At 40.0% G+C, this 25,160-nt stretch overlaps 1 protein-coding gene across 2 annotated transcripts in view; it reads left to right on the top strand.

The window, feature by feature from the left end:
- The first annotated feature begins 546 nt into the window (after positions 1-546).
- The window catches only part of GK5 (glycerol kinase 5), a 73,090-nt gene continuing 48,476 nt past the window's right edge, over positions 547-25,160 (top strand). Inside the window, exons 1-5 of one of the 2 annotated variants that reach the window (XM_050778111.1) lie at positions 782-860; positions 1,040-1,166; positions 10,789-10,882; positions 13,247-13,322; positions 20,635-20,728. In XM_050778111.1, coding sequence (XP_050634068.1) covers positions 13,261-13,322; positions 20,635-20,728 — 156 coding nt within the window. In that variant the 5' untranslated portion in view covers positions 782-860; positions 1,040-1,166; positions 10,789-10,882; positions 13,247-13,260. Of the gene's footprint in view, positions 861-1,039; positions 1,167-10,788; positions 10,883-13,246; positions 13,323-20,634; positions 20,729-25,160 lie in introns of both variants that reach the window. The other variant, XM_050778110.1, reaches the window with a different exon arrangement.

Below are 25,160 nucleotides of genomic sequence, written 5' to 3'. Positions count from 1 at the left end.
CTTTAATAGAGATTCCTCAAATGTAGCTAGGGTTAAGAGAAACGCAGGCGCTGCCTCTCAGGAAGCTGGAGACGCAAGAGAAAAAATAAGAGTTAAGGGCCGCCGGGTTCGGTGGCTCACGCCTGCAATCGCAGCAATTTGGGAAGCTGAGGCGAGCGGATCACGAGATCCGGAGATCGAGACCAGCCTGATCAACATGGTGAAACCCCTTCTCTACTAAAAATACAAAAATTAGCCGGGCGTGGAGGAGCGCGCCTGTTATCCCATTTACTTGGGAGGCTAAGGCAAGAGAATCGCTTGAACCCGGGAGGCGGAGGTTGCAGTGAGCCGAGATCGCGCCACTGCACTCCAGCCGGGGCGACAAAGTGAGACTCCGTCTCAAAAAAAAATAATAAAAGAGTTAAGGGCCAAGTCAATCCAACAGCGGCCGGCAACTGGAGGATGAGCATGGCTGGCGATCTCGGGCTCCAGAGCACGACACAAACCAGCTCACCTCCACCCCTCCCTCGCGGCCGCCGGCGCGCGCCCGTGACGTCACGGCGCCGGGGTGGAGCCCGCGCCAGGGGCCGGGCCTCTCTAAACTCCCGCGGAGCTGGGTTGGGGGCTGGGTTGGGGGCGGCGGCCCGGCGCTGCGCCCTGGGATTCTGGGGCATCGGGATTTATAGCGCGCCCTCTGGGGTGGCGTCTGTAGCAGAGAGGCGTGTGGGATCGGGATGTCTGGGCTGCCGACGGACCCGGAGCAGAGAGCGCAGGAGCCGCGGCACGCTGGCTTCGTGCTGGGGCTGGACGTGGGCAGTTCTGTGATCCGCTGCCACGTCTATGACCGAGCGGCGCGTGTCTGCGGCTCCAGCGCGCAGAAGGTGACTTGGAGGCGGCCGTGGGGCGCGGGTCTGACTGGGTTTTGCTGAGTCCAGGGGTCCGGCCTCGGGAGGCGAGCGGGCGGGGCCCACCTACCGCCCTGGACGCGGCCACCTGCAGCACCCTGGGGCCAGAGGCGCGCCCAGACCGGCTGAGTCTTCTCGTTCCCTCCCTGGGCTAGGCTGAACCCCGCGCGCCCTTCCTGTCCAGACTGAGGGCACCAGGGGCCCGGTGTATGACCTGGGCCGCTCGCTCGCCTCCTGCCACCTGGAGAACCACCTGTCCAGCCTTACCTGGATGGGACTGAGGTGACTTGCCGAACGGGACTGGGCAGGCTGTGCGCGTCCAGCCAGAGGGTGGTTTGTGAGTTGCTCGGTTCTTCCTGCACTTCCCTGATAGATCTCCCATCACATCTTTATTTACATTTTAATTTTTGACAACTTTTTTTTCCTTTTTTATTTATTATAGCCTTTGGACTTGTGCCTCAATAACTTTTCATATCTTTATAGAATTTAAGTTTATTCTCTATTCTTCACTTGTCATCATTATTAACTACTACTCCACAAAATGCTGGTTCCTTACGTGAGCAACTGATTGCCATGGATATTAGAGGTATTGGGCAAGTTTTGAAGGCAGTGTGGTCATCACTTTTCTATTTTCGATCTTTGAGAATTCATAAAATTCTTTATTTCCCCTCGTTTGAGAGACCTGCCAAGTCGTTGGTTGGATGTTAGTAGACCCTTGAACTAACTGTTCAGCAACCAACACATTGATATCCTTCTGTTCTCATATTAATGAAGTGTTGATTTCTACACAATTGTCAATGCACCAAAAATAATGTTTATTTGTTATGGTGTTCTTATTGTTGTTCCTTTTTTTCTTTTGAGACAGGGTCTCACTTTGTCACCCAGGCTGGAGTGCAGTGGTGTGATCTCGGCTCACTGCAGCTTCAATCTCCTGGGCTCAAGTGATCCTTCCACCTCAGCCCCCCAAGTAGCTGTGACTACAGGCAAGGGGCCACCATGCCTGGCTAAATTTGTTTATATTTTTTATAGTGATGGGATTTTGCCATTTTGTCCAGGCTGGTCTGGAATTCCTGGGCTCAAGTAATTCACCCGCCTTGGCCTCCCAAAGTGCCAAGATTACAGGCATGAGCCACTGTGGCCAGCCTGTTATGGTGTTCTTATTTTCTCTTCCCAGTACCAACATCTTTTTATGTTAGGAATTTGAGGGAGGGCAGGAGCCATCAGTTACCTAACCATTCCCAGCAGCACTGTATTCCCCTTTTTTCTCAGTGTCCCATTCTTCTTCCGACCACCTTAGAGGTGTTTTTCTTTGTAGCACTTGCCCAGGAGTGGGTCCAGCTAGAATGCCAGTGAGTAGTGACTGCTTTGAGCATTTGTTTTGAGGAAACATCAGACTTCCTTCCATTCAGGTTTTTTTTTTTTTTTGAGATGGAGTCTTGCTCTGTCACCCAGGCTAGAGTGCAGCGGTATGATCTCGGCTCACTGCAACCTCCACCTCCTGGGTTCAAGCAATTCTCTTGCCTCAGCCTCCTGAGTAGCTGGGATTACAGGCACCTGCCATCATGCCTTGCTAATTTTTGTATTTTCGTAGAGACAGGGTTTTGCTATGTTGGCCAGGCTGGCCTTGAACTCTTGACCTCAGGTGATCCACCCGACTTGGCCTCCCAAAGCGCTGGGATTACAGGCATGAGCCACCACGCCCGGCCTCCATTTAGGTTTCAGGACCAAGACAGTGGAACTGGGACTGTAGCAGCTCCCTGGTCCCTTCTCTGGCTAGCTGTGTGGGAACGCTGCCCACCCACCCACACACTATCCCTATCCCAGCCTGAAAGGACAAATGAAAGGCAGATACCACCATTCAGTGACTGGGTACTCCTTATCTTTCTAAGAGTATTTATCACAAACACAATGATACTTTTTAAAGTCTCCCTTATAAGTCTAGACACAAAGTACTTTTAAGCACTGGTTGTTTTGTTTGTTTGTTTTATTTTTCTTTTAAGGAATTGAAATTTTTGGAACCGAAGGGAGAAATAAATTACTAGAAAATGCAAAGTTTCACAGTTGATATATAATTTGGGGCAGATCATTAGTTTTTTTAGGAATGAAGAATCCCAAAGATGGATCAAGGTTGCTGTGAGTGGCAGGAGGCCAGGATGGTTTGCACAGACTCTAAACTGTGGAAAATGTGTCTGGATAAAAGAAAGATACGAGTAAATAAAAATACAAAAAAAAAAAAAAAAAAAAAAGCCCGCTTTTCCCGGGTAAAGCACAGTCGTAGATTAAGAAATGTGCAGCAATGCCTCTCTGTGTGGTAGGAGTTTACAGCAGTACTGCTCAAAGTGTAGTTACAGGGCTGCTGGGATTGAGATAATAAAAGAAAACTGAGTATTTAGGAACTTGTGTAGCAACTTAGCAGAGTAATTTTATGTCTGTTGATTCCAGTAATGAAAGATTTGGGATTGTATTTTGTGTGCCTTTTTTTTTTTTCTGGAAACTTTATAAAAATTATTGTTATTTTTAGAGACAGATTCTAACTCTGTCCCCCAGGTGGCCTGATCATAGTTCACTGCAACCTTGAACTCCTGGGCTCAAGCAATCCTCCTGCCTCAGCCTCCTAAAGTGCTGGGATTACAGGCACGAGTTACTGCACCTGGACTGGAAACTTAATTGTATCTTAAAAATTGTTGGTCCACAATGAATACAATTTTTTTTTTTGTTTGTTTGAGACGGAGTCTCACTGTGTTGCCCAGGCTGGAGTACAGTGACACGATCTTGGTTCACTGCAAGCTCCACCCTCCAGGTTCACGCTATTCTCCTGCCTCAGCCGCCCGAGTAGCTGGGACTACAGGTGCCCACAACCACGCCTGGCTAATTTTTTTGTATTTTTAGTAGAGACGGGGTTTCACTGTGTTAGCCAGGATGGTCTCGATCTCCTGACCTCGTGATCCACCTTTCTCGGCCTCCCAAAGTGCTGGGATTACAGGCGTGAGCCACTGTGCCCAGCCAATGAATAGAAATTTTTTTAAAAAAACAAGCAGCAACTGGTCCTTTACTGCAGATAATTTTAGATTTTTAGGAACAAGGATCTTGTTGGTCTACATTGCTGCTTAGTACCTGGTGTATTACCTCATCGTTACAGAATAATTGAATTGCAGTTAAAATGTTAGGAATTCATGGGACTCTATGACTTAGACACAGAACTTGATTGTGTTTATTCTGTCAAGTAGAAATTACACCTCTTGTAATATTCCAATGGAAAGAATGTATAATAGAAACCTAAAACCTCTTAGTATATGATTTGATTGATACTGGGAAAGAAATTTTTAAAAAAGAAAAAAAAAGAGATTCCCCTTTGTAGATAAGAACAAAATAGGCTGTGAGAAGACATCAGTCTTATTTCTTATGGCTTTTATTTTTTAAATGTTTAACAGTAGAGGTACATTTTTAGCTTTTTTCTGTAATTTGTATTTTTAAAAAATCTTTCTTAGGGACTCTTAAATATATAACTGCTAGAATAATATTTTGTGTTGGAAACTCTACATATGAATATTTGATATTTTGGTTTTAAAAATGGAGAATATTTATCATGTTCCCCAGTGGAACATCATGCCATTATGAGAAACTATAAAAAAATGATAATGTCTCGGTTGGAAGAACAGGACAGAAAGGTCACTCCAAACAGTAATACTGTGTACTCTCTGTACATGCTTGAAAAATGGACTAAGTGGTTGTCGTCTTTTGTTTTTACTCAAAAAAATTTTCTTTTTAACTTTTATTATATTCTTGATCTAATTTTGGTTTGGCTCTCCTGTAAAATAATAGATTTCACTACTGCAACTTGTTTGGGGATGGTATGTGACATCCTGATTGGTAAAGTTGGGGGAAGTGACCCTGGGTCAAATCTGAAGGTTTATAGCCTTGAAGCAATGATATCCACATTGAGTTTTCTGGGGTAAGAAAGTGTTTCTTGTAGTTAAACTGTTACAGTCTATAGTCATAAAAGCGTTACATAGAAAGGGCAGAAGTATGAATTGACAGGAGAATAGATTGTGTTAAATCTGTTCTTGATGAGCTCACTGGGGAATAAGAGATTCTTTTTCTACATCACCTTGTGTAACACTTTACACTCCCCATATTGTCACTGTTTCCTCAGAGTTCCTTTTTTCTTTATTTTGGACTTTTCATACTACATGTTAGAAATTTTCCTTAACTAGTGATCTTGATTGGTTATCTGCATTTTTTTTGGTACCATGCCTTGCCCTAGCACTTAGGTATATCTGTCATTTGCAAGTACAGAACTCTAGTTCAACCCCTCCAGAAGTAAATCTCTTACTTTCTGCCAGATTAGGGAGGGGCAGTGATCTTGCTGGAGGAAAGGAATTGGGGCTCCTTATAAAGACTTTGAACCAGTCCTATGTACAACCCCATCTGGCATCCCAGCTTTCAGAGGAACCTCTAATTTCCAGAGTTCCACCCTAGAATCTCTGCTCTCTGCTTACGGGCATCACTCTCATAGTTCACTCATATGTTCATTCATACATTCACTTTATGGAATATCTAAGAAACCCTAGGCTCTTGTAGATGCTGGGGATAAAATGAACTAAGGAGATACATTCCCTGCCCTCTAGGAGCTCACATTCTCAGGAAAAGGGTAGAGGTGACCCGACTCGGGTCTTATAGGCCATTATAATGAATAATGGTTTTACTCTGAGTGAAATGGGAGCCAGGGTGAGTAGAGATGCAGTGTAATCTGAGCAGGCAGTGATGTATTGGCATTTTCTCCTCTGTCCTAAGCCATGTACCACCCGCCCACTCACTGTTCATATTAAAAACATTTGTTGCCAGGTGCGGTGGCTCATGCCTGTAATCCCAGCACTTTAGGAGGCTGAGGCGGGCGGATCACGAGGTCAGGAGATTGAGACCATCCTGGCTAACATGGTGAAACCCCGTCTCTACTAAAAAATATAAAAAAATTAGCCGGGCGTGGTGGCAGGCCCCTGTAGTCCCAGCTACTCGGGAGGCTGAGGCAGGAGAATGGTGTGAACCTGGGAGGCGGAGCTTGCAATGAGCTGAGATCGTGCCACTGCACTTCAGCCTGGGCGACAGAGCGAGACTCTGTCTCAAAAAAAAAAAAAAAAAAAATTGTTAAAATCTAGTCTAATCCTATTTGCTCTTCTCTTTGTCCTCATGCATTTGAACCTTGTTGATGTTTTCCTTTTAATAGACTGGGAGGAATTGGAGATGCATGCATATGTTTAAGCCATCATTTTAACTTGAAGCCATAGATTTTTATGAAATTTGTTTGTTTGTTTATTTATTTATTGAGAGTCTCCCTCTGTCTCCCAGGCTAGAGTGCAGTGGTGTGGCCACAGTTCACTGTATCCTCTACCTCCTGGGCTCAAGTGATCCTCCCACTTCAGACTCCTGAGTAGCTGGAACTACAGGTGTGGGCCACTGCACTCGTTTTGTATTTTTGTAGAGATGGGGTTTTGGCACGTTGCTCAGGCTGATCTTGAATTCCTGGGCTCAAGCGATTTTCCTGCCTCAGCCTCCCAAAGTACTGGATTACAGGCCACTGCATCCAGCCTACAAAATTTATTTTATTTTTTACATTAAAGTAAAATAGACTTTTGGTGTATACTTATGTGAACTTTAGCACATGTGTAGAAGTAATCCCCAAGCTCCCTTGTGTTACCTTATTTTAGTCACATCTCCCCACCCACCTAACCTCTGGTAACCACTGATCTGTTTTCCACACAGTCTTGTCTTTTTAAGAATGTCATATAAATGGAATCATAAAGTAAGTAGCCTTTTGAGACTGGATTTTTTTCGGCATAATGCCTTTGAGACTTGTCCATGTTGTTATGTATCTCACTTGTTTATTCTTTTTTATTTCTGAGTAGTGTCTATTATATGGATGTACTACATTCATTCACCTGTTGAAGTACATTTAGGTGGTTTCTGGTTTCTGGTGATGATGAATAGAGCTGCTATAAACATTAGTGTACAGATTTTAAAGGGAACATTAAAAAACTTTGAACCAGTCCTATGTACAACCTTACAGGGTAAATTTCTCTAGGGTAAATACGTAGGTTATATGGTAAGTGAACGTTTAACTTAACAAGAAATTCAGAGTGTTCAGAGTGACCATACCATTTTGCATTCTCACCAACAATGTATCAGAGTTCCAGTTGTTCCACATCCTCATCAATACTTGGTATCATTAGTTTTTAAAACTTTACTTATTTGATTTGACTTGCATTTCTCTAATGGCTAATGATGCTGAATATCTGTCTTCATGTACATATTTGTAATCCATATGTTTTCTTTGATGGAGTGCTTGAAGTCTTGTGCCCATTTTTAAATTGAGTTCTTTGTTTTCTTACTGTTGAATTTTGAAATTTTTTTTTATATATTCTGGATATTAGTCCTGTGTTGGATATGTGATTTGCACATATTTTCTACCAGTCTGTGCTTTTGTCTTTTTATTTTCTTAACAGTATCTTTTGCAGAACAAGTGTTTTTAACTTTGATGAGGTCCAATTTATCAATTTTTTGTTGTATGAATTATACTTTTGGTGTTCTAAGAACTCTTTGCCTAACACCAAGTCACAAGGATTTTCTCTTGCGTTTTCTTCTAAACATTTTATAGTTTTACATTTTACATTTAGATCTTGATCCCTTTTGAGTTAATTTTTTTAAGTTGTAAAGTTTGGGTTGAGGTTGAATTTTTTTTTTTTTTTCTTGAGATGGAGCCTTGCTCTGTCGCCCAGGCTGGAGTGCAGTTGTTGGATCTTGGCTCATTGCAACCTGCGCCTCCCGGGGTCAAGCAGTTCTCCTGCCTCAGCCTCACGAGTAGCTGGGACTACAGGTGCTGTTGCCACGCCGGCTTTTTTTTTTTTTTTTTTTTTTTTTTTTTTTTAGTAGAGATGGGGTTTCACTGTGTTGCCCAAGCTGGTTGCGAACTCCTGAGCTTAGGCAGTCTGCCCGCCTTGGCCTCTCAAAGTGCTGGGATTACAGGCGTGAGCCACCATGCCTAGCCTGATTTTTTTTTTGCATATGGATGTCCACTTGTTACAACACCATTTGTTGAAAAAACTATCTTTTCTCCACGGAATTGCCTCTGTACTTTTGTTGAAAATCAACTAGTCATATTTGTGAGTCTATTTCTGGACTCTCTATTCTGTTCCATTGATCTGTGTGTCAGTTTTTATGCCAATAGCATACTATTTTGATTACTGTAGCTTTATAGTCAGTCTTGAAATTGGGTAGTGTGCCTCTAACTTTATTCTTTTTTTTCCTCTCTGACTTTATTCTTTTTCAACATTGTTTTGGCCATTTTAGTGTTTTTGCCTAATATAAATTTTAGAATCTACAAAAAATCCTGTTGGGATTTTGTTATAGAAATATGGGATGGCGGTTCTTTTAGCATACTGTAAATGTTGAGCCACTTATTTCTGGCTTTCATGGTACTGATGAGAAATCCACAGTCATTTAAATTTTTGTTCTGTATATGTGAAGTTTCTGGTTTCAAACTTTTTTCTTTGCTTTTAGTTTTCCGCATTTTGATTATGATATCTGGGTGTGTAATGCTTTGGGTTCATTTAGTAAAGGTTTTCTGAGCCTCTTGAATATATAGATTTCACTGAACTTGGGCAGCTTTTAGCATTGTTACTTCCCTCAAGTAATTTTTTTTTTCTGCTCTGAACTCTTTCTTTTCATCTTTGGAGACCCCTGATTAAACAAATATTAGACCTTTGGTATGTCCCTGGGGCTTTGTTCTTTTTTTTCCTCCAGTCTTTTTTCTTTCTGTTGTGCAGATAATTTCTATTGATCTGTCTTCAAGTTTATTCATTTTCTTCTATCTCCCTTCTGCTATTGAGCCCATCCAGTAAGTTTTAAATTTTGATCAGTACATTTTTCAATTCTAAAATTTCCTTTTTTACGTCTTTCATGAATTTCTTTTTTCTTTCTTTCTTTTTTTTTTTTTTTTTGAGACGGAGTCTCGCTCTTTCGCCCAGGCTGGAGTGCAGTGGCTGGATCTCAGCTCACAGCAAGCACCGCCTCCCGGGTTTACGCCATTCTCCTGCCTCAGCCTCCAGAGTAGCTGGGACTACAGGCGCCCGCCACCTCGCCCGGCTAGTTTTTTGTATTTTTTAGTAGAGACGGGGTTTTACCGTGTTAGCCAGGATGGTCTCGATCTCCTGACCTCGTGATCCGCCCGTCTCGGCCTCCCAAAGTGCTGGGATTACAGGCTTGAGCCACCGTGCCCGGCCTTTTTTCTTTCTTTTTAAAATGGGATATATTTAAGGCATTCTTCATGATGTCTTGATATACTGACCTTGATATGCACATATGTAGTTAAATGATTACTGCAGTTACCTCTGCTGAGACTTTGTCTTCCCATTTGTTGCAAGTGTATTCACTCCTCTTGGAGTATTTTCCTAATAGCTGCTTTAGACTGTTTATCAGATATCTGTGTCATCTTGGCATTGGCATTTCTTGATTATCTTTTCCAATGTGAGTTAGATTTTTCAGGTTCTTCATATACCTTGTAGTTTTGGATTGTATCCTAGAAATTTTGAATATTATGTTAAAAGACCCTGGGGGTTTTATAAATCCTATGAGGAATTTTGTTGTTTTTCTTCTGGCAGGTATTTATTGCAGTTGGGTTCAGGCTACAAATTAAGTCTTCTGTGGACTGCAGTTTCAATGTCAGATTTGTTTTCAAAATCTTGGCAGTACTATTTGGATCTGCCCTGTGTGTGTGCAACCTAGTAGTTAGTCTGGGACCTGGGCAGTGGTCTGTCCTTTAGTTCTGTTCTTAATATCTTTAGTATAATGTTTAGGATTACATCCATACGAGTGCAGCTTTGGGGTGAGCCTAAGAGTTCATACACAACTTTCTGTGGTATCTTTTCCAAGCTCCTCCGTCTCTGAGACGGCCCTGGTACTTTTTGATTCTCTGAACCTCCCCTTATGGTTCCTGGCCAAAAAGCTGGGGCTTTTCTTACCCCATTCGGCTGGGTACGTCTGGGGTTAGGCTGTGGAAACACACAGAGAAAAAAGCCATAGGGTTGACCACACCCTCTTGGATCACCGCTCATCTGATTGGAGAGAAAGTTTCACCTTCCTCAGGATTTTAGGTACCTGTTGAGATGCACTGATACCACTATTAACTGCTGCTGCCACTGCTGCAGGATTGTGTGGGTACAAAAGTATGGAGACAAGGGAAAAGAGAAAAATGGGAGATCTCTTCCATTTCCTCTGAGTGTTAGGAGTTCGCGTTCTCATTCTTTGAGCCAAAACAGTAGAGATGCTTCTGGCACTTCCTCTGTGCCCTAGTTCCCAGTTCTGGTTTTCAGGATGTCTTGAGTCTAAGCCAGGGGATTTCAGAAGAAAAATGGGAAACTCACCACCAGTTCCATGGTACCTGAATTCTTATCTACTTCCTGCAGTCCACCTGCTGCAATATACTTTTTAAGAGTCCACAATAGCTGCTCCATGGATTCTGTCCAGGTGTTACATTTGTATTTAGTGGAAGAGACAGGGTGGAGTGTGCTTACTCTATCATGGTCTGAACTGGAATTCACTTTTTTTAAAATTTATTTTTAATTTTTAAAAGCCTTTTTTCTTATTTTAAAAACATACCTTGTAGAAAACTTAGAAAATAAAAGCAGAGATAAACAAAGCTAAAATCTTCTGTGAACTCATGGGTTACTGCTATTTTGATGTTGGCATGTAGTCCTTTGTTATTTTATATATGTGTTTTTTCAATTTTAATAAAAATTAATTAGATAATAAAATCATATTAATTATTTTAACCAGTAGTTTTGAGACCCAAATACCCATACTACTGACTTGATCTAATGCTGTTTTTACTAAATCTTCTTTTCCTCAATAGGTAGAAAATCTTTATCCTCAAATTGGCTGGGTAGAAATTGATCCTGATGTTCTTTGGATTCAATTTGTTGCCGTAATAAAAGAAGCAGTCAAAGGTAATTAATTGGATTTATAAAAATAACAATAATCTTTATTTTTTTTTTTTTGTAATAAGAGTTTTCCTCAGGCTTCTGTAGTTGTGGTGTTCCTAATTTTTATGTGTGTGTGTGTGTGTGTGTGTGTGTGTGTGTGTGTATATATATATGTAGTATTTTATGCGGATTACAATTTCCCAGTATTTTTCAAGGGAAATTTGTAATTCACAGTGAACTCCTTTGTCAGGGAAAGGTAACATCTGCTGTGTCCTCTGGTTTGTCTCTTTTCAGCTGTAATGTAAATGCTCACCATTTCCTCATTCCAGGTTATAGCTAGTGCTGTTTTGATTTCCTGTTAGGCACAAAATACCAGAGGATTATAAACAAAAGTTACAGTGTATAGTTTCTACTCTCATGAGTTTACAACTGAGTTATTTTTATTGTAAAATAAGTTTTTGGTTTTTTCTGGTCACTTGACATAAAGTGCTCTCCTGGCCAAAGCTATCGTCTAAGTCTTAGTTCTTTAAGAATGTTAGAAACATTCTTAGACATTGAAAACATCTCAAAACATTGAAATGGCAACCTTGCTTGAGAACATGGCAAAGATTACTTGCAAATGTAAATTCTAAAAGATCTTTTACTTCATTTTTCTGGCTGAATTGCTTCTTCTCATCTTTTTGGTTTGAAATATTTCAAAGTCTATACAAAAGTTGCAAGAATAGTACAGTAAACTCTTGTATATCTTTCTTGTAGATTCAAACATATTTTGTAATGTTTACCATTTTCTGCAAACTTTTTTCTTTCTGAACCATAGGAAAGGAGTATTTTCTCCTATAACCACAACGCAATTACCACACTCAGGAAGTATAACATTAACACAGTACTGTTTTCTAATCCTCTGTCTTCAATATTCTCTCTTGCCTTAGTGAATACAAAAAACGAAAAAACTTATTTTTCAATCTAGAACCCAGCCAAAGAGGAGGCACTGCATTTAGCTGTCAGTCGGCTTAGGCTCCTTTCATCTAGAGCACATTCTTATGAGTTTTCAAAAGTACAAGCCAGTTGAGTAGAGTGTCCCTCATTTTGAGGTTGTCTGATTGCTTCCTCCCAGTTAGATTCAGGTTGAATAACTTTAGAATACTATATGAGGGTTGATGTGTTTTCCTCAGTGCTCAAATTGAAGTTGTCCCAGATTTTCCCAGTGGGATAAATAGATTTTTAAAGAATATCACAACAAATACTCGAGTTGCTATATATATATTTTTTTTTTTTTTTTTTTTTTTTTTTTTTTTGAGACTGAGTCTGGCTCTGTCGCCCAGGCTGGAGTGCAGTGGCTGGATCTCAGCTCACTGCAAGCTCCGCCTCCCGGGTTTACGCCATTCTCCTGCCTCAGCCTCCAGAGTAGCTGGGACCACAGGCGCCCGCCACCTCGCCCGGCTAGTTTTTTGTATTTTTTAGTAGAGACAGGGTTTCACCGTGTTAGCCAGGATGGTCTCGATCTCCTGACCTTGTGATCCGCCCGTCTCGGCCTCCCAAAGTGCTGGGATTACAGGCTTGAGCCACCGCGCCCGGCATCGAGTTGCTATATTTTAAGAAATTTGGACCAAAAAGTCAATATTTTTATTTGCATCCTGGCATCAGTTTGTGTTGAAAATAAAGTCTCAGCTTCAATAATTATACTACTTTCCTTGAGAGTTTTCCTTTATTGTCATTAACCAGCTTCTATTGTGATTGACCATTGCTTACATTAAGAGCCAATCTTATTATTACCAAGAAAAAATAAATCTGACATACTTTGCATAGTATTTGTTTTTTTTCCCAACACGTAAAACAAAAAAAGCTACTTTGTTATTAAGAAACAACCTTTAAGGCCAGGCACAGTGGCTCACACCTGTAATCCCAGCACTTTGAGAGGCCAAGGTAGGTGGATCACCCAGGGTCAGGAGTTTGAGACCAGGCCGGCCAACATGGTGAAACCCCATCTCTACTAAAAATACAAAAAATTAGCCAGGCGTGGTGGTGCACGCCTGTAATCCCAGCTACTTGGGAGGCTGAGGCATGAGAATTGCTTGAACCCAGGAGGCAGAGGTTGCAGTGAGCCAAGATTGCGCCACTGCACTCCAGCTTGGGCAACAGAGTGACACTTTGTCTCAAAACAAAAAACAGTAAAACAAGAAACAACCTTTGTTTTCTTCAAGTAAAAAAAAAATTCTGCAGAATCATCTTAGTAATGCTTTATTTATTAATTCCAGTTGTTTTGTTAGAATGCTAAACCCAGGTATTTTTCTTAAAGATTACATTGGATTTTTTTTTTCCATATGGTAATATTGTAAAGAAAAATATCACTGGCTTTAAAACATGTGTTTTATCCATCTTTACTTTTAGCTGCAGGAATACAGATGAATCAAATTGTTGGTCTTGGCATTTCAACACAGAGAGGAACTTTTATTACATGGAACAAGTAAGTACATTTTGTGATAAGCACCCTACTGCTGGGTTCATGCCACAGTGAGTACACTGTTATGAAATCTCTGGGGAGTTTTAACTTTGTGAATTGAGAAATAGTTTTGTTTGGTTAAGAGGGATGAAATGGGCCTGCTTTCTGGCTTATATGCTTGCTGCATGTCATTTGAGCTTGACTTACATAAAAAAATAACCACAGAAAGATTTACTGTCATTAAAATTATCCATTTCTTTCTTTTGGGTAAGTTAGCTTTCAAACAAGCCTAGATCGAGATCTAAAACATTAACTTATACCTAAAGAGTCAGAGGAAGCTCACAAATTTCAGAAACACAATACTGTGCTTATGGTTTATATTTTCGGTCTACTCTAAATTTAATATTTGTCTATAGCATATGAGGCATATATACACTAAACACTGTTATAATATCATAATAGCTACTGTATAGTAAACATCTGTGACAATCCCAAGTTCCATTATCCTTACAACAAACTTACAGTTTAGGCATCATACCTGTTTTTACAGAGAAATAAGTTGTTCAACGTTGCTCAGTGAGCAAATAGAGCCAAGATTCTAAATTGTCTTTTTGACTCAGAAGCATGTGTTCTTTACACTATCCCCACATTGCCTTCAACATGTTTCTTTCTTTTTATTTTTTCCTAAGACAGGGTCTTATTCTGTCCCCCAGGCTGGAGTGTAGTGGCATGATTACAGCTCACTACAGCCTCAACTTCCCAGGCTCAGGTGATCCTCTTGCTTTAGCCTCCTGAGTAGCTGGGACTACAAGTGCACTTCACTATGCCTGGCTAATTTTTTTTGTTTTTTTGTAGAGACGGAGTTTCACCATATTGCCAAGCTGGTCTCCAATTCCTGGGGTCAAGCAATTCTCCCACCTCAGCTACCTCCCCCAGCTAGCCTGTATTTCTCTGTTTCTTGGTTTAAACACACACCCACATTCCCTCCTCCTAAATACCCCCACCACGTACCCACACACACCACTGTAAAATGTGTCTTTGTTAAAGCATTAGGCTCCAAAGGACATCTTGAGTTTGGGCAGTGGGAAAGAAAAGTGAGCAGAGGGAGAAAAGATGAATCTGAAAAATATAATCAGGGTGAATTCACAAGGACTTGGCTTCTAATTCAGTATTAGGCAAGAAGAAGAAATTTGAATTTACCAATACTGCTGGCCTTGATGTTTGGGCTGTTTGATAGAAATCATAGAGAATATAAGGAGGAATGGGTTGGGTGGTAGAGTAGATAGAAGGAGAAATGATAAAATGTTTGGTTTTGTACATGTAAATGTGGAGATATCGCAGAGGTGACTAGAACATTGGTTTAATTTGGACTGAGGCATAGCACATCTCCATCAGATAGTTTCTTTTTATTTTCATTTTTGGGGGACGAGGTCTTCACTTTGCTACCCAGGCTGGAGTGCAGTGACATGATCATAGCTCACTGTAGCCTCGAACTCCTGGGCTCAAGGGATCCTCCCACATCAGCCTCCCAAGTAGCTAGGACTATAGGTGTGTACCACACTATGGCTGGCTAATTTTTAAAATTTTTATAGAGATGGAGTCTCACCATGTTGCCTAGGCTGCTCTTGAACTCTGAGCCTCAAGTGATCTGCCTGCCTTGGTGTCCCAAAGCGCTGGGATTACAGGTGTGACCCACCATGCTCCGCCCAGTACTTTTTTTTTCACGGCATGATGCATCTCAGATTGATGCCTACATCTACAGTTCTTCTGTGCCTACTCCACCCCCCGGCACTGTCCTTGGTTATGGCAAATCTTAAATAAATCTTAAATAGTAGTGTATTGTCAGATGAAGGGATGAATGAATTAAACTTACCTGTACACATAAGGTATCTAATCTTAGTGACACTGTTGACATTTTGAGCTAAACAATTCACTGTGGTAAGGACTGTCCTGTGGTGTTGCAGATGTTTAGCAGCATCCCTGGCCTCTACCCACTAGATGTCAGTAGCACCCCAGCCCACCTCACCACCATTTGTACCAACCACAAAAGTCTCAAAACATTGCTAAATGTCCCCTGGGGACACCCCCAGTTTGGAACCATTGGTGTAGATGAAGTCTCAAAAAATAATGTGTTCTCTGGTAGAGATTATGTGAAGAAAAGAAAAGCAAGCTAAGGATTTGGACTGTGGGTTCCCCCCACTAAATTTAAAGTGAGTCAGGGAAGAAAAAGCCAGCAAAGCAGGACCGACGCTAATCTGGGAAGTGGATGGATGAAAGTGGAGGGAGGAGTGTTCTTAGGGAAAGAACTGATTGGATGTGTCACATTCACTTGGCCATTGGCCCCAGTGATTGCTTTCATCAGGACCTGGCTACCATATCACTCATGACAGGAAGGTCAGAATATTAGGAAGCAAAGTTTTTGTCTGATGCTAGGACTATACATCACCATTAGAAGGAATAGATGAGTTAGATTTCAAGACAGTTCACTTTCCTTACTGGTGTTGTTGTTGTTGTAGAAGGATACGTCTTCTTCCTAAAACAATTCACTGTGAGTTTTTTTTATCTTGGCTGTCCTTTTTTCTTTTTTGAAATGTTTGTATTCTTTCATGAGTTTTGATAACATTCTTTGCTTGTGGAAACTGCAATAGTGGATATTTTTTGAAAAAAAACTGAAAGGCTTTGTGCTTCTTTTGCATTAAAATAATGGAGCCTATTCTGCTCATTGGGCCCCAGGGAGCCAATGTGGTGTATGATGCTGATAGATTCCACAAGAGCCCTAGCAAACAGCGGGGACACAACACAGATGGGCACAACGCAGCGCCAACCAGAAGCACTTCTTGTTCATTTGTGAGAGAAAAGGGGAGACAGACTAGACCCTGTGGAAAAACCTATTGTTCATTCCAATCCTGGCCAGCAGCTCCTCCTCCCAGCTTGTTGTTTTTTTCCTCCTGCATCTATGGTGCATTTCTGTCCTCATGGCCGTAGAAACATTATTTTCCTCACAGTTGCTGTCAGGAGGTCTAAAACTTTGAACTTTGTTTCTGTTTTTCTCCTTGTCTCTCCCCCATCCTCCCTTTAGGGACCAGGAAACTTATTAACTTTTTTCAGTCTTTGAACTTTCTTCGTGTTCTTCAGGTTAAGCTTTTTTTCCAATATATTCAAAAAGTGGTGTGTTTAGCCTGCTTTCTAAAATAACTCTAACTGATATCACTTCCATTTTGGTTCTTTTAAATTCCTTTTGTTCTAAAAAAAAAAATCGCGAGCTGTTTTGTTTCTTTAGTCACTGTGTCTCTTGAGGGAGATTTCTGCCAGCTAACTTCAGATCAGGGTGTGTGCCAATTAGCAACACAAACTGTGAGTCACGGGAACTGGGATTCACTCTTAACTGTTTGAGGGCTCACAAGGAGTAATGCACTGTGCTGGGGGCTGCACTGCATATACAGATGAATAAGAATACCAGCCCTAATTTACAATCTCATTATGTAGGTACACAAATTACTCTATATTCCCATTGCACAAAATAGATTTTTATTGTAGTATTTGATACTTACATTAATGAGTCATACCAACTACTTATGACATAAAATATATTAAGAGCCACAGAATGGTGTAAAGTGTTAGAAGGGTTTAAGACAATTAATTTACAGTATTGCCATTTACACTTTTCCTTCATTTTTCCTTGTATTGTTGATAGAGATAAACCCAAGTCAATGCTGAGTGAATATTAGAATATATGCTATTACTTGAAAATCAGTATTCTAGATTGTCTTGTTCCATGTTATAAATTAATGAGGCCACTTTCATCTTGTGATTTTCTCTCTCCCCCTCATTGTTCTTCAGTCACACTAGCTTTTCAGTTCCTCTAAGACATGCTTCATCTTGCTCTAGGACCTTTGAAGATATAGCACATTTTGTTGGGAATGTTCATACTTCTGATTCCTTCTCATCCTTCAGAGCTAAGATCCATTGTCATTTCTCAAGCCTTCCCTGACCACCACGCAGGGGCCATGTGTTGAATACTCTCATGGCACCTCTATTTATCCTTTATAGGGCGTATTCTGGCTGTAAGTGAGCAACTGAGTAATTGATTATTTGTTTAAATTCCCTGCTAGAAAATACAGTCATAAGAGCAAAAGTGCTATGTGTGTCTGTTCATAGCTGTGTACCCAACTCCTGGTACAAATTGCCTTATAAATATTTGCTGAAATCAGTGATTGAACATCAGATTTAAGTGTATAAGTATGTGTTATTGTAGAATGGGTCTGAAGAATTATATATCAATAGATTTTATCTTTATCAAACACAATCTGATCTTTGACAAAGGTGCTAAGACCAGCCAGTGGAAAAAGAATAGTTTTTTCAACAAATGGTGCTGGGAAAACTGAACATTCACATGCAAAAGAATTAAATTGGACCCTTACCTAATACTATTTACAAAAATGAACCCCAAAATGCATCAAAGACCTAAATGTAAAAGCTTTAACTCTAAACTAAAAACTCTTAGAAGAAAACAGGAGAAAATCATCATCATGACTTTGGATTTGGCAGTGATTCCTTAAATGACATCAAAAGCATAGTTAACGAAATAAAAAATAGATAAATTGGACTTTATATATCAAAGGACATTTATTTTTTCATCTGTTTATGATGATTAATTTTTCAGTTTTCTTAACTATTGGAACTCTCCAAAGTAGAAAAATTACCCTAAATTTAATTATAAATAATAAGTAAGCTACGTTAAAATTAATTTGATATAATGTGCAATTTGCATTTTAAAAATATGTCTGAAAAACTTTAGTCATTGATATCTAATGTGCAGTTAGACTTCAGAAAACCACCTGCAGCATGTAACGTGGAAGATGTGCATCTTGGTAGGTTTGGTTTGTAATTTCATCCAAGATGGAGGACTAAAACAATAGGAAATCACTCCTCTGATTTGTACTCATGATAATGGTGACCATTTGGATTTCTAAAGGGAAGAGAAGTAACATGCTCATGATCTAGGTAAATGTTGCGATTTCCATTAATAAAGGTAAAAAACAGGACCCTATCAACAGAGTGAAAAGACAACTCATGGAATGGGAGAAAATATTTGCAAACTGTAACCTCCAAGCATGTAACATATTAATCCCTAATCCCTAGTAAGGGATTAATATCTAGAACATGTAAATAATTCCTACAATTCAACAACAAGAAAACAACAATTCAGTTAATAAATGGACAGAGGACTTCAGTAATATACAGATGGTCAGTAAGCACACACAGAGATGCTCAATGTCATTAGTAATTAGGGAATTGCAAATTAAAACCATAATGAGATACCACTTCACACCCACTAGAATGGTGATAATTTTTAAAAAAGAAAGATAAGTTCTGGTGAGGATTTGGAAAAATTGGAACCCTCGTACATTGTTGGTAGAAATGTAAAATTGTGCAATGACTGTGGAAAACAGTTTGCCAGTTCCTCAAAAAGAAACATAGAATTACTATATGACCCAGCAGTTCCACGCCTGGGTATATACCTAAAAAAAATTGAAAACAAAGACTCAAACAGATACTTCACACCAGTATTAAAGCAGCAGTAATCACAATAGCCAAAGGGTAGAAAGAACCCGTGTGTACCAACAGATGAAGTGATAAACAATATGTAGTATATAAATACAGTGAAATATTGTTCAGCCATAAAATGGAATAAAGTTCTGATACATGCTACAACATGGATCAATCTAGAAAACATTATACTAAGTGAAGTAAGCCAAATATAAAAGAACAAATATTGTATAATTCTACTTATATATGATCTACCTGGAATAGGCAAATGTAGAGAGACTGAAAATAGAATAGGGGCTATAAGGGATGGGGTGAGGAAGGAATGGGGAATGATTTCCTAATTGTTACAGAGCTTCTCTTTGGGGTGATGAGAGTTTTAGAAACAGTGGTGATGGTTGCACAATGTTGTGAATGTACTTACTGCCACTGAATTGTACATGTAAAATAAGGTAAAATGGTAAATCTCATATTATGTATATTTTGCCACAATTTTTTTTTTTTTTTTTTTTTTTTTTTTTTGAGACGGAGTCTCGCTCTGCCGCCCAGGCTGGAGTGTAGTGGCCGGATCTCAGCTCACTGCAAGCTCCGCCTCCCGGGTTCACGCCATTCTCCTGCCTCAGCCTCCTGAGTAGCTGGGACTACAGGCGCCCGCCACCTCGCCCGGCTAGTTTTCTGTATTTTTTTTTAGTAGAGACGGGGTTTCACCGTGTCGGCCAGGGCGGTCTCGATCTCCTGACCTCGTGATCCGCCCGTCTCGGCCTCCCAAAGGGCTGGGATTACAGGCTTGAGCCACCGCGCCCGGCCCACAATTTTTTTTTTTTAAGTTAAGTATTAGAGAGTGCAATGGCAAGCTGTTAAAGTAATAGACCATGGGATCTGGGAAAGTAACCAAAGTTAGAAGTGGTTGGTCGGAAGAAAAGGGAATGTTTGAGGGATTAAAGGTTGCAGTGAGTTGGAAGGCCAGGTGTTTAAGGAGTAAGATTGAGAAAACTGAAAACTTTTATTCCTATGTGCTGACTAATATTGGAACATTAGACTTTCAGTGGTAGAACATGTAAAGGTGAGGATATAACCTTGGGTGTGGAATGCTTAAGTAGAGTAGAGAACGAGTCTTAGTAATTGAACATGGTTCAAGTCACACAGGAGGAGGCCTGGAGTTGGGGTAGAAAGCAAGCTTGACTTGGATGTTGATTGGTAGATGCCAGTGGTTGATTTGCAGGAGCCTCAAAGGAAAAATGATTTTTTTTTTTTTTTTTTTTTTTTTTACTTCTGTATTTCTTAGCTCTGTACTTTTATTGTAGTATTGACCCAAGGTTTATTGAATTTCTATTTATTGGAGAGATTTTGGTAAGCCTGTTAGGTTGCCAATGGCTAAGCCAATCCTAAAGTTAACTGGTGTAGAACTAGGCTCAGGCAATATTTCAGTTCTTCCACAGGTCAGAGGTTTTTATTGGATTATGTGTATCAGGATAAGTGCAATAAAGGGGAATGGTGTTGGCTTTTAAAAAATCTGCCTTTAAAGTGTGTAGAGCAGGTCTTCAAAGGCCTTTTCCTTAGTTAGTTTTGGTATTGGAAGTATATACATTTCATACTATATGTCACATAATTGTTGTGCAGTGTTGATTCAACTTATAAAATCCAGAAGAAATCATTCAGAAAGGCACATCTAACTAAATTATACTTTGCAATTATAGTATGGCCTCTAATTTTGTTTTCTCTTATGGTACATCTTTAACATAGTCTCTGATTTATGCTGGGTCTCAAAATACTGTTTTATTCTTTCTAGGAAAACAGGAAATCATTTTCACAACTTTATAAGTTGGCAAGACTTAAGAGCTGCTGAACTTGTAAAATCTTGGAATAATTCTCTTCTAATGAAGGTAATCTATTTCTTCTGTGATTTGGATATTATTTTGTTTTTCTGTAAATGTCCCTTAATTGTAGACTTAATTATATTATTTCCCACCTATTTTGTTTTAGGACATTAAGAAGACATATGCACACACTCCCCATTCCAGTGAAGTTTAATAATAGTCAATCAAAGGTGTATGTGGTAGACTTCGATACTTGTACCTCAGGAAGTTCTAAGGAGGTTTGTGGTGGACCAGAGTTTCACATGTTAGTGAGAATTTGTGTTTCTGTTCTTGAGAAATGGAAAAGATACAGACTAGATGAATGAAGAGCCCAAATTTCGTCTTTCATAAAAGCTCAGGATGGATATTGAGATATTATAGATAACTAGCAGACTATTACAAGCTCAACACTTTGGAAGGCTGAGGCAGGGGAATTGCTTGAGACCAGAAGTTCAAGACCAGCTTAGGAAATATGCTAAGACCTCATCTCTACAAATAATGCAAAATTAGCTGAACATGGTGGTATGGACCTGTAGTCCCTGCTACTTGGTAGGCTGCAGTGAGAGGATTGTTTGAGCCCAGGAGTTCAAGGCTGCAGTGATTGCCACTGCACTCCAGGGCACTCTGTCTGGGTGACACAGTGAGATCCTATCTCAAAGCCAGTAACACCAAATTGTGCCTGATACATAGTAGGCATCAGTAAATGACAATGATGATGGTGACAGTGACAATAGCAACATCATGAAATCATCTGTTCTGTTATTTGTCTCAAATTTGCCCTCACTCCTGAATGTGAGATTACCGAATCAAAGGGTAAACACAGTTTTCCAGCTCTTTAAATGGTGTCAGACCTACAGTATTTTATGTCATAATCAATATTCCACATTAATTATTTTATTTTATTTTATTTTTATTTATTTATTTTTAGATGGAGTCTTGCTCTGTCGCCCAGGCTGGAGTGCAGTGGCGTGATCTCGGCTCACTGCAACCTCTGCCTCCTGGGTTCACGTGATTCTCCTGCCTCAGCCTCTCAAGTAGCTGGGACTACAGGCATGTGCCACCATGCCCAGCTAATTTTTTGTATTTTTAATAGAGACGGGGTTTCACTGTATTAGTCAGGATGATCTCGATCTCCTGACCTGTGATCCACCCGCCTTGGCCTCCCAAAGTGCTGGGATTACAGGCGTGAGCCACCACGCTTGGCCCATATTAATTATTTTAATACTTCTAATGCCTCACAGTTAAATGCCTTCTCTGCTAGTGTACTGGTACCAGATGGAGCCCAGGGGAGTGTCTAGAGCATCAGTTTTACTTGATAAGTATTTGATGATATTAATTTAATATAAAACAAATATGAATATATTATAGAATGTAATAGCAATGCATAAGTGAAACAATTTTGCCAGAATCTCACCTGAATTGATTATCCTTTTTGACAGTTTAATATAGAAAAATGTACCTTGCTGCAGTAACTTGTGAGAGGTGCTGTTAACAAGAAGGACACAGTAATTAAGGGAGTTAAAAGTGGTTATAAGGAAATGTCATGAACCCTCAATTGTATAATTTAAATTATGCAATTTATAATCTATAATTTTATATCTTAATATATAATTTTAGTTAATAGTTCATCAGACATTCTTTTTATTTATTTATTTTTTTGATTTTTTTTTTTTTTTTGAGACAGAGTCTCGCTTAGTCGCCCAGGCTGGAGTGCAATGGCGCGATCTCGGCTCACTGCAAGCTCCGCCTCCCGGGTTCACGCCATTCTCCTGCCTCAGCCTCCCGAGTAGCTGGGACTACAGGCGCCCGCCGCCTCGCCCGGCTAATTTTTTGCATTTTTAGTAGAGACGGGGTTTCACCGTGTTAGCCAGGATGGTCTCGATCTCCTGACCTCGTGATCTGCCCGCCTCGGCCTCCCAAAGTGCTGGGATTACAGGCGTGAGCCACCGCGCCCGGCCCAGACATTCTTTAAGTTAGTCATTGAGGTGTTTAACACTTTTATTGCTTTGAAAAAATATTGTAATTTGAAAAGAAAAATTGTGATTTTAAAACATTTACTTCCATAATATGTCTCATATTTCAGATCTTTTTTTGTTTGTTTGTTTTGAGACAGAGTCTCCCTCTGTCACACAGGCTGGAGTGCAGTGGTGCAATCTCAGCCCACTGCAACCTCCACCTCCCAAGTTCAAGCAATTCTCCTTCCTCAACCTCCTGGGTAGCTGAGATTACAGGCGCATGCCACCATGCCTGGCTAATTTTTGTGTTTTTAGTAGAGACAGGCTTTCATCATGTTGGTCAGGCTGGTCTTGAACTCCTGGCCTCACGTGATCTGCCTGCCTCAGCCCCCTAAAGTGCTGTAATTACAGGTCTGAACCACCATGTCTAGCCTCAGATTTCAAATCATAATGCAGAACTGTGACCTCAAGCACAAAACTGAGCATTTAAAGTACTTTTGTCTACTTGATATTGAACATGCGCAGATGAAAGTTTTGGTTCTCTTAGCAAGAAAATTTACACAAACACAGGCTTTCACAGTTTAGCACACATAATTCTAGAGCCTGTCCTGGCAGTGAAGGAGCCCCACTTTGCAGTCATCCCTTTCCAGTTGCTAATGGTTTGACTGTGACCCTTGGAAATGTTTAGTGTTTTTACCAGCAGCAATGTCATTAATTTGGCCAAGGCTAGTCCGAAGCAAAATGGTGTGTTTGCAATCTCTTGCCACTGTTGCTTTCCTCCAGTCTCCCCAGATGCCCGGTCTTCCTCTTACTGTTGTTCTTATTCTTGCCTAATGATTGCTAAGGCTTTCTTCTCTTTGCTGTTAGCATAAAAGCCCAACTCCTTACCAAGGTTTGGCTCTTTCTGCAGTTCTGACCACTTCCTAGACCTCTTTCTTCCTGAAGTTGCTGAAGATTAGCAACTCCATCTTTGCCAGCCTGTTTCGTTCTTGTAGCACTCAAGCCCTTTCTTACCTTAAGGCCATTGTACATACATGGGGTCTCTCTGCCGTCATGGCTGGATCTTTCTCATCCTTTAGGGTCCAGCTCATGTGGCACATCTGGGAGCCCTTCCCTGCCACCCTACTTAAAGGAACCCCCTTGCCCTCAATCTCTTATGTTGCCCTTTGTTTCCTTCATTGTACTTACTAAATTTCAAAGATTCTGAGATATACATTTTTTAAACTGGAAATTAAATGGAAATAATTATAGATTCACATGCAGTTGTAAGAAACAGTACAAAGATCCCTTAGACTATTTGCGCTTTCTCCCAATGGTAACATTTTGAAAAACTATAGCATAACATCACAACCAGGACACTGACATTAATACAATTCATATATTTTATTAGGATTTCCCCAGTTTTACTGTATATTCATCTGTATGTGCGTGTGTATGTGTATGTGGGTAAATTCTATACAATTTTTTCCTATCTGTAGGTTTATCTGTTCCTATCTGAACAGTTCCATCACTACAATGATCTCTTGTGTTGTTCTTTTATAACTATATGCACCACTCTCCTCTACACCTCCCTACCCTCTCTCATTCCTAGCTCCTGGCAACCACTAATCTGTCTTCCATTTTTAAAAAGTTCTAATTTGAAAAATGTTATAGATATAGGATTATACTTTTAAATATATAACCTTTGGGATTTGCTTTTTTCACTTAGTATAATTCCCTGGAGATTCATTCAAGTTGTTGCCTGTATCAGTAGTTTGTTCCTTGCTATTGCTGAGTTGTATTCAATAGTACAGCTGTATCACAGTTTATTTAACTATTCACTTGTTGAAGGACATCTGTGCTGATTCTAGTTTTTGGCTATTAAAAATAAAGCTTTTATGAATGTTCTTTGTGTAGAATTTTCTGTGAATGTAATTTTTCATTTCTCTGGGATAAAAACCTCAAGGTCATATGGTAATGCAGGTTTTCTTTTGTAAGAAACTGCCAAACTATTTTGAAGAGTGACTATACCATTTACTTTCCCATCAGCAATGTATAAGTTATATTTTAACATCTCTGAAATCAGGATGCATTTCTTAGTAGCATGTTAAATAATGATTCATTTTACAGTCTGTCTTCTTAAATCATCTTATTTATTGACTTGATTGCTTGTTTGTCTTCTCACTAGAATGTAAATTTTAAAAAAACAAGAATTCTGCCCATATTGTTCAATTTGTTTTTATAAGGCCTCGCAACAGTCCTTAGTATGCTAGAAGTTACTCAGTAAATACTCATTAGATATATGAATGAAGATGCTAGTTGTTTATATGTTGTCTGCAAGTGCAGGTATTGGAGCTTGTAATATTTTTGTATGACCTCCCCACACATTCCGAGTATCTACATTTTAACAGAAGATCTCAGAAGTGTCCTAAATCTAATTTTTTATGAGAATAGTGTAGTGTGTATAAAGAGGAATAGCCCATTTCAGTTTAAATTATTTCTTATAACAAATCAGAAGAAGGCTT

Source organism: Macaca thibetana, chromosome 2 (genome assembly GCF_024542745.1).
Source record: "Macaca thibetana thibetana isolate TM-01 chromosome 2, ASM2454274v1, whole genome shotgun sequence".
NCBI classification, from domain to species: Eukaryota; Metazoa; Chordata; class Mammalia; order Primates; family Cercopithecidae; genus Macaca; species Macaca thibetana.
The sequence above is the reverse complement of the archived record's forward strand: the minus strand, read 5'-3'. Positions and strand labels throughout refer to the sequence as shown.